General features: G+C 40.4%; 1 protein-coding gene across 1 annotated transcript; it reads right to left on the bottom strand.

Annotated features, from left to right (window-relative positions):
- Positions 1-10: 10 nt before the first annotated feature.
- Positions 11-9,523, bottom strand: ROPN1L (rhophilin associated tail protein 1 like). Its single transcript, XM_054986074.1, has 7 exons — positions 9,347-9,523; positions 8,164-8,222; positions 6,953-7,087; positions 5,233-5,356; positions 4,870-5,031; positions 2,789-2,964; positions 11-973 (listed from the first exon to the last, which is right to left on the bottom strand). The coding sequence occupies exons 3-7, from the start codon at positions 7,081-7,083 to the stop codon at positions 916-918; spliced, it is 651 nt and encodes a 216-aa protein (XP_054842049.1). The 5' UTR covers positions 7,084-7,087; positions 8,164-8,222; positions 9,347-9,523; the 3' UTR covers positions 11-915.
- Between the last annotated feature and the right edge of the window lie 442 nt (positions 9,524-9,965).

The raw sequence follows: 9,965 nt of genomic DNA, 5'->3' as shown, positions 1-9,965 counted from the left end.
CGGTTATCTCGTCACTTAATAGATGTATTGTATCCTTTGTATTGCAATAAAGCTTGAGGTGGGGACGGAGATTCTAGTTTAGATCTAACTGGCTGACTTGCTGTGCTCAGAGAAGCTAGCAGCAGCATTGCAATGACTTTATAGCTCATAGGTAAAATACATCTTTCACGGATGTAAAGAAGTTTCAACACAACAGTTGCACCCTGACCTTAACAAAACTATACAGATGATGAGTTAACTCCCAGGCATATAGTGGGGGGAGGGGTGCTTCCTTACCAAGCAGATGGATAGTACAGCACTTTCACAGCCCCAATCTTGGAGGTGGGAACTGGCTTCAGTCCACTGTTCCTAAAATAAGTGATCAGGACTGTCAAGGGTGACAGTTTTGAGAATCCAGTTGGTGCTGTGCACGAGGTCACAATCCAGCAACTGACCAGAGCTCGCATCCCAGAGTGCTGGATGTGGCATCCAGCTACACACGGTAAGCATATTTTCATGACCCGTTTGTGCATGCACTTCCCAATCCAGCAAGAGAATGCTTGCTAGGTCAGGGTGCTGGAAGATTTCTCTTGTGAGCTCCGACGGGTGTACATTGTGCCTTATGCATCCCAAAGACTGAAAGCCATAGCCACATTTAATCAAACAGTTAAAAGTCCCAACCAAGTGATAGTTTACTGATTATTCAAAAGTGCCTTCTAGTCTGGATGCTCCTCTTTGGGAAACTAGCAATCAGTGCCCCGCAAAAGTATTATGATCCGACTCACAGCAATCTAATGTTAAAATTTTACTTCCTAATATTTACATTAACTTAAAAAAGCGCACAGAACATGTTATAGTAATACATAACATCTTATTTGTTGGTGCATGCAGTTATTCCACTATTCACCATATATTAAATTGTCAACTTCTCTTGTTTCAGTTCTTCTTCCTTACAGAAAAATCTGCCACTCCAACCATGTAGTTCTTGCGCTCCCTAAATAAAAAAAAGGATACTTGAAGATGTTTATTCCATACCGTACCTCCTCCCACCTCACATGGATGTCATTTTAGCATGACAGCAATTTCATAAGAAAGGAATTTCCCGTTACACTCAGAGATGTTTTTAGTCATAATGTTATAGACCCAAACATTTCTGTATGGAATAAGCTTTAGGTTGAAATTAATGAAGAACCTATAATGGGACAGGAGACTGCATTCATAAACTTATGACAGCCCAAAATGGTAATGTGATGTTTGCTAATAAAATAATTTATTTGTGTCATTTCATTAGTAATCTGTGCCCAGGTAACAGAGGAACGATCTTCCCCCACAGGTGCCTTTCTTAGTATTACAAGTCTATTGATGTGGCCCTGCTCAGAGTCCCATCCAGCTTTGTACTGATTAGGAGCAGGACTCTTGTCACCCCAGTAGTGTGGAATACTTTCCCCATTGAAAGTGCCGTCTGTTCTCATCCCTTGACTCCTTTCAAAGACATGAAAACATTTGTTTGGGATCAGACCTTCCAAGATTGGACTGCCAACTGAACTATCTGCCACTGACTGGTTTTTTTGGTTATTAGAAACTGCTGGATTGTTCATATGAATTTTAATGTTCTCATTATTTTTATTTTGATGTGTCACATTTTGCCAACTGGCTTGCTAACTTTTCCTTTAGAAGGGAATATTAAAATCCAGGACATAAATAACCTCTCTGGAAAGTCATGTCAAGTAGGCTTAAAAATGTGTGTATGTAGCCACATGACTATTACCTCTCCCCACCCTTCCTTTTTTCTGTTGTCTCCTTCACTGTGGTGATCCAGCTGTTGTGCTGGCCATGCTTTGATTTTAAGCTGCTCTTCAGTTTTATATTTGTATTCTAAGTTGCAATGGATATTAATGTATTATTTTAATATTTGCTTCATGGACTATTGGAAAGCTATCTTGAATCTCATATTGGGAGAAAGATAGCAGAGATATGTCAAAATAAAACGAATAAATGGCTACTGCCTCCCTCTGTCCATTAACATGTGGACCAGACAGCATAGTATTTCTGTGGATTTGGTGATCTTTCAACCATGGTTAACCACTAGGCTCATTGGTGAAAATTTCTTCTCATCCCTTTTCATTGTCATAATGATAGAGCATTACTTCTGCTACTCACATTTAGCTTTAAAACGGATTTTGAAACTATAGTTTGAAGCTGGTTAGCATTAACATCAATATACTTGTACAACTATACCATAATTAGTGCTAAAAAGGTAAGGGATATTTGTGTAAAAGGGAGAGAAAGAGGAGGTACTATGATGGAGAGACTGGAAAACATAACAATTGCACCAGGTCAACTGCTGAAATGTTCTACTACATGAGAGCTATACTGCAAAGTTACAAAATACTTTTTATTGTAAAATAAAAAACTCTTTTCTCATGGATCCCCACAAAGACTGATACTGCCTCCCTTCCAGTTCAGCCACTGTCAAATTATGACAGGCCAAGTACTTTTAATAACAGCCTTACTTTTCTAAGCTGTTATCTGTTTTGACTTGACCACAGTCTCAACTGTAAATGGCACAATACACTGTAATAAGCTGTAAGCAGGAACTCTGTTGTAATGTACTACATGTGCAGCATTCCTGAAGACTGAACAATCCCCCTTCAAAGCAGAAGCAAAAGCCAGATTTTATTTATCTGCTTGTGATAATCTCCGATTCACAAGACACAGCTAAGCTAAAAAAGAGGCTATCTAGTAAAATGCAAGTGTAATGAAAGAAGCATGATTCCGCGGCAGGCTCATGCATTCAATCCATACTTACACTTGTTCCTTAAGAGCACTGAGAAAAGATCGTACTTCTGCTTCAGGTATTTCCTCATCTAAGCCAGCCAGGTAAGAGTAGAGAAATGCAAAGGTGTCATAGGGAATGCGTGCTGCGCCACCCTCAGGATCATCTGTTAGAATTTCACAGGCATGCTTCATAGAACCTATTAAGGACTAAGAAGATTCCAAACAAGACATGAAATTACACAGCAGCATTTACTGTTTACAATGATATGACAGCTGGATATTGTTGGAACAGTTAACATTACTTTCATTTCAATTAGTCACCTGTCCCATCCAAAAGGGATACATACTAACAAAGTCAGTTGCTATAAATCACTGCAGTGAAAGCACAGATAGTTCCAGAAGTAGCCATGACAGAAGCGGAAATAGAAGTGGGACTTACTCGGTGTGCACGTATAGTTACAGAATGACTCCTGCTGGCCATTTAGCTTCCATCATGGGTATTTCCAGAAGAAGTGAATTGGAGGTGATGTGTGGGGTCGTGAATTTTTTACTCAGGAAGTAACTGTGTAGCAACAAGTATGCAAACCTTGTAAATGTTTTGTGTCATGTCTAGTTATCCAAGTAGGCATGTACTGGGAAGCCTTCTCGGTCTATGCAAAGAAACAAAGTGTGTAAGTGATCACTACATGTCACAATCTACGCAGAGTTCCCTCTCTTTTTCCTTCATGGGTGCACTTCCTTTTTAGATTATTTGTAATGTTTTTCGTGCTCAGCAATTGCTAGTGTCATCCTTAGAGGAGACAGGTAATCCTTTAATTAATCAAGAGAAAATAGATCATTCAACAAGCATTGCCTTCTGATGTAATTTATAGGCCTCATTCATAGGCAACATGGAAGGAATTTGCACTTCTAGGTACGTATCTTTCCTGATTTCTACAATGAAATGTCCTCCTAATTTATAACCAAAGCTGAAAAATTCAGACAGATTGCACTGAAGTTTATTTCACATCATAAATGTTAGAAAACCAAATGAGACTATGATAAATGATCATCCCTCTCTTCTATGTTGAATAAAGACAGTATTTGTGATAGTTTCTGAATTTTTAAAAGCGTCATTTTCAGTATATAAAGTCAAAAGAGTTGAAAATTAGAGGTCTAAAGCACGCCTCAAAATACAGTCACCCACATACACACAGAAAAAAGCTTTATACCTAAGGCTTTCTACACTGTAAATACAGCAATTAGATAACTCTAATTGTGATGTGATAGGTTCCCCTTTATGGTCACAAAAGAGGCAAGAATAGGCTATCCAGGAACACAGAAAAATATTACTTTATAAACTAACCAAAAGAGAAACCACAATTAACTCCAAACCAACAAAAACCTGGCCTGATGAGTGAATCTGCTCTCAGAGGCACAGAATAGCCAGTGTCATTTCAAGAAAAAAAGGGAAGGGAGGGGCATTAGCCTTCCCAAGCTCCTGAGAGCTTATCAAATCTGGAAAGAAAGATTTTGTTCCTTCATCCCACAATTAGCTGAGGACTCTGCATGTAAATAAAGCATTGTGAATTCTTCCTTTGGAATCTCAAGCTGTTCTACAAATCGTGTTGATGTCTCACTGGCAAAGTACTCTACATGCAAACACCATAACAGAGATACCACTGAAACCTTGATTCCCCATTCCTCCACTTGAAGCCAGCTGGGTGACCTTGGGCTAGTCACAGTTCTCTGGAGCTCTCTCAGCCCCACCCACCTCACAGGGTGTTTTGTTGTTGGGATAATAGTAACATACTTTGCAAACAGCTCTGAGTGGGTGTTAAGTCATCCTGAAGGGCGGTATATAAATTGATTATTATTATTATTATTATTATTATTATTATTATTATTATTATTATTATTTTGGTTGGTTTCTGAAGAAATTAAAAATCAGACATATTTGTGAAGTCAGTATTTGTGAAGTTAATACTTCCTTTCCTTCCACCACACAGCTAAAATTAAAATAAGCACAAATATAAAATTATTTTTATAACAATTTTACTCTAATGTTCACTATCCAGTTTCAGAATATGAATTTTATTGTGTTAAAAGGAATACTATGACAAGCCTACCTACCCCACTAAGAGCACTACATCCAAGGGCAAAAAATTTCATCCATTCCACTTCATCAGCAAAGTTGTCTAGGCGCAAGATACTGCGCAGCTGTTCCGCAGGCAAACACAAGTTTTTCCATTTTATCTGGAGTTCTTGTAGAGTCACAGTTTCCTTTCTAGACAGCTTTAAAAACATATCCATATCCATAAATGAAACACAGGAAAGAGGCATGAAAAAATTATCTCCTCAAAAAGCATTCATTTTAGACACCTGTTGAGTTACTCAAAAATCTGTATAGTGTTCTGTCTAGGTTCCAGCTGTTTTTGAAACACTCAGAAGTCATTTCAGAGGAATACTGACAACATACCGTGCAGCAACATTTACCTGTTTGTGCAAAACTTTAAGAAGCCCCGGTGTCAGGCCAGTATCATTTTTCTGTGTAGCTACTGGCATTTCAACTCGCTCCTTCACTGGAAGCGGCTCTCCTTTTGAGAGAGCGGAGAAATATCTATGGTATCACAAATTGAAAAACATGGTTTAAAATGTTATGTAAAAACCGATGCTTTTAAAAATCAGTATATGAACTTAAGACCCAGATTTCATCTTATATACCAATGACATGTAATGGCAATCTCTTTCAACCAGTGAGGACTTGCAACAAAATGCTGGTCATTTCAACTTGTCCAATGATAACTGAAACGTTTCTATCTTTGCAATCATCTTTAAGGTACTAAACAAGATGGTGGAACCACCCAAGCAGATCCACTCCCTAACTCCCAAAGATGGCTGCAAAGGGTAGTCTTGAGGGAGGGAACACCCCACCCCACCCCTGAAATCCCAAGACTGACAAGACAAGCAGCCTCAAGGACACAAATCCTTAACTACGTGTGATCCTAACTGAGCACATTTTTGGTCCACATTCTGGGGCTATGTTCAGAATGTAGATGTATGATGAGGAAAAACTACTTTCTGTGGGAAGATCAGGGGCAGAAAGGTCAAAGAGGGAAACAGCCTCAATCTTTCCCTGCCCCAAATCAGTCTACCAAGAAGCTTTTCCACCCACACTTCCACAATCTATTCACAATATCCATCCTTCAAACCATACAGTTTTAGTGTTTTTATTGTTATTTTGCCTTTATGCGAGATATTTGTGATACAACACAATTTAATTCAATTTCCACAGCTGGCAGGTTTCCTGCATACATTTTAGTAATGTATTCAATAAAACAAAGTGTGACTGCTAAGAAATAAAATCTAAGAACATACATAGTTTTTCATGTGATTTTCAGTAAACCTAGAGAATGAGAAGTATATCTTTCTTGATCAGAGAGATTCTTGATCCTCTCAATTTTACACAGAAAAAGAGAGCATCTATCACTTTCTAGAATATCATCAGAACAGAAAACAGCTGGGACAAACATGTAACAGAATGGTTAAAGATGAGTCTAGCTTGCATTAGCTGATCTTAATATATGCAAGATTTATATAATCAACCAATTTATTATTTACTTCATTTATACCCCACCTTTCTCCCCAATGGAGACCCAAGGTGGCTTACATAATTCTTCTATCCTCCATGTTATGCCCCCCAAAAGCCTGTGAGGTAGGTTAGGCTGAGAGTGTGTGACTGGCCCAAGGAAGCCAGCAAGATTCCGTGGCAGAGTGGGAATTCGAGCCTGGTTCTCTCAGATCCTAGTCTAACACTAACCACTATACCATACTGGCACTATGGGATGTACTATATGGCATGGATATATTATATGGAGTATACATATAATATGTTGGCACAAAATGTTTTGTGAAGTACTTAATTTGCTTGGCCCAGTGAAGGCAACTGGTACCCAAAACGAGGTTTCTGGTAATGGATCACTCTTCTGGATTCATAACTGAGATAAAACAGTGTAGAGCAGGATACACGGAAAAACAGTGAACCCAGCTGCCAGTTTTGAAAGCGTTGTTCACCAATTGGGAATCTGAACGGAAGCAGTTCTTTCCCCCAGGCAATTTATAATGAAACCTTTCAGATCCAATAATCCATTCAATAGGAAAAAGCCTTACGTGACAATTTCTGGATGAGGGTCAATGGCACTGGCTTTTTACTCACCCATAGGACCACTGGAGTATATCACGCGGCTGAGTCCTAATAGCAGCCTTGGTAAATTGTTTCATAATATCTGGCAGTTCAGGTGGCACATGAATCTGCTGTGCACAGAACATGACATCTGGAACAGGCATGATTCTAGGTCCAGAACAAAAACCAGACCATTATTTCTACCTGGATGATTTATGACCTCTACATATTAATGGCTAGAAATCAGAAAAGCTACCAATGTTTTGAACAGCAGTAAAATTATTTATCACGTTTATCTCCCACTTTTCCTCCAAGGTACTCAGAAGTTCATAGAAGTTATTATCCCAATTTATCTTCGCAATAATCTCTGGTTTGGTTGAGAGAGAGAATTATCCAAATCCACCCCATGAGTTTCAAAGAATGTAAATATGGAGCTCCCTGGCCCTAGCACAGCACTATATCCACTACAGCACATTGATTAGACATACCTGGAGAGCTTGCTTGGTGCCAATAAGCACTCTGAAAGCACACCAGTCATAGCTTAGATACAAATAATTAATTTTTTTAAGTTTCTTTCCATGTAGTGATGCACTTGACAGAAAGACCAGCCAGGCTGCACTTTCATAAACCATGTGAGTTACAGCAGTATCTTTGCTGGACCAAATCAAAGATTCACTTGGTCCACCACTGTCTTCAACTACATAGCATAACAAAGCTTCAGTATTAGATTTGACCCTGGCATGTAAACAAAGATAACTATTTCTGAACATGGAGGGTGCCTTATGCTTACCATGGCTAGTGACGAATCATCCATAATTTAAAAAAAATATTTCTAAATACCATTTTTGCTAGTGTCCATCACAATATCCTGACCCTTAATATCTGATCTACATGCTCTTGCCTAGGAAAGCTCATGTAATTTTTAAGTCTTTAAAATGCCACTGATCTGTTTATGAGCGATGAAGCCTTAACTTTGCTGTAGCATAGTGGTTAAGTAGTTGGGATGTAAATCAGCACTCTGCTGGTTTGAATTCCATTACTTCCATAAGCTCAGCTGGTGGCCTTGGATATGCCACTCCTTTCAGCCCCCTCTGTATTGTGGGGATAATAACAACACTGACTTTGTTCACCACTCTGAATGGGGCACTAATCTGTCTAGAAGAACAGTATACGATGTAATGATAATGATGAGCTGTTGCATTTCAGAGGGTGAGGGAATAAAAGGTTTTTTCAATATTCCATACCTGTCTTTGTCCAATTATGCACTATTCTTGTACAACCTCCAGAAGATTAGGTAACTATACTGTAGGGGGGAAAACAACGCAGAATCAATCAATTGGACTTTGCAAACTAACAAATATATTAGAAAATAAGCGTTCGTGGCTTAGAACCTATTTCTTTACACGTACAGCCATTTTATAATCTAATAAAAGTGGGGATTTGAACTCAGGTCTTTCAGATTTTTAGTTTCCTCCACCTGGGAGGGAAGGTGGGATTAAAAAGCGGCTCTCCTGCTTCCTCTAATTCTATCATTTCCCTGGTCTATCTTGTGTTGTAGTCAACAGAGAGGATTAAACAGGAGTCCTGTGACACCTTAAAGATGAGCCAATTTTATTCCAACATAAACTTTCATTGATTCAGATTTCAGTTCACCAAAAGTTTGGCTGGATTAGAATTTTGGTTAGTTCTTTGAGACACTGCAAATCTTTAATTTGGTTACAGCAGACTAACATGGCTCCCTATCCCGTCTGGAATTAAAACACTGGGCTTGACCTGGGTTCAAATTCCCTTTTAGTCATTACACTTACTAGGTGACTTTAGGCCAGTCTCTTTCTCTCACCCCCAGCCTACCTCACAGTGCTGGTGTGATGATAAAATGCGGCAAGGAGATCAGATGTATGTATAATGAATGTACATTTATTATAACCCCCAATTGGGGTTGCCAAAGTTTCTAGAGATTTAGGGGGTACAGTCTGAAGAACACTGGGTGTAAAGAGGGGAGGGACCTTACAGAGCAATCCTAAAACGAGTTACTCCAGTCTAAATGCATTGATTTCAATGGGATTAGACTGGAGTAATTTTTCTTAGGATTGCACTGTGAGTAAGGAATAATGCCATAGAGTTCACTCTCCGAAGCTGACATTTTTCCTGGGGAATTGAGCTCTGTAGTCTGGAGATCAGCTGTAATTCCGGGAGCAATCCAGGCTGAGTCTGGAGGGTGGCAACCTAACCTCCAACTCCTTGTAGACATCGAGGGATAAAATAGAATACACAACAAAAAAGATGCCTCCTCCCACCCCACTCCGCCACCAGCGCTTGAAGTAATATTCCTGTCCCCCTCCAAAGCTGCTGTTGAACAATAAAACACCAGACTGGAAAAATGAGGGATGAAAAAACTCGTCAGGCGGAGACATCACTGGGCTTTACCTCACTTCTCGGTCCCCGCCCCTCAAAGCGAGGAAAGACCTCTTTGAACGCCGTTAAGGGCCACAGCCGAGACAGCCGTCGGGTTGCCACGGTAACGGGCGCGCTTGCCCCGCTGTCTTCGCGGCCGCAACCGCCTCACTCGCCCACGCAGGCGCACGGAGCACTTTCGCTTCTCCGCCTGAGCCGCTTGTAGCGACCGGCGCATATAAGCGGTCGGGGTGCGCATGCGTGCCCAGGATTCTGATGCCGCGCTGCGGTCATAGTGAGGGGCATGCGGAGGTCGTTGAAGGACGAGGGCGGGCTTTGCCCGCTGAGAGGTCACATGTCAAGAATGGCTTACCTGAGGCAAAGCCAAGAACGCTTGGGAAGGACTGAAGGCGGGCAATAGGGGGGAGCCATCGGAGGCGCAGCTGCTCCAAGCTAAGAGCATTAAAGCGAGTTCCGTCTTGCACATTTTTATTCCACAGCAGGATTTGAGTCCAGAGGCACCTCAGAGACCAACAAGATTTTCAGGGTGTAAGCTTTCGAGAGCCAGAGCTCCCATCTTCAATACTTGACTCTCGAAAGCTTACTCTGAAAAACTTGTTGGTCTCTGAGGTGCCACCGGACTCAAATCCTG

Source organism: Eublepharis macularius, chromosome 7 (genome assembly GCF_028583425.1).
Source record: "Eublepharis macularius isolate TG4126 chromosome 7, MPM_Emac_v1.0, whole genome shotgun sequence".
Classification (NCBI taxonomy): Eukaryota; Metazoa; Chordata; class Lepidosauria; order Squamata; family Eublepharidae; genus Eublepharis; species Eublepharis macularius.
This window is presented reverse-complemented; position numbering and strand designations above follow the sequence as displayed.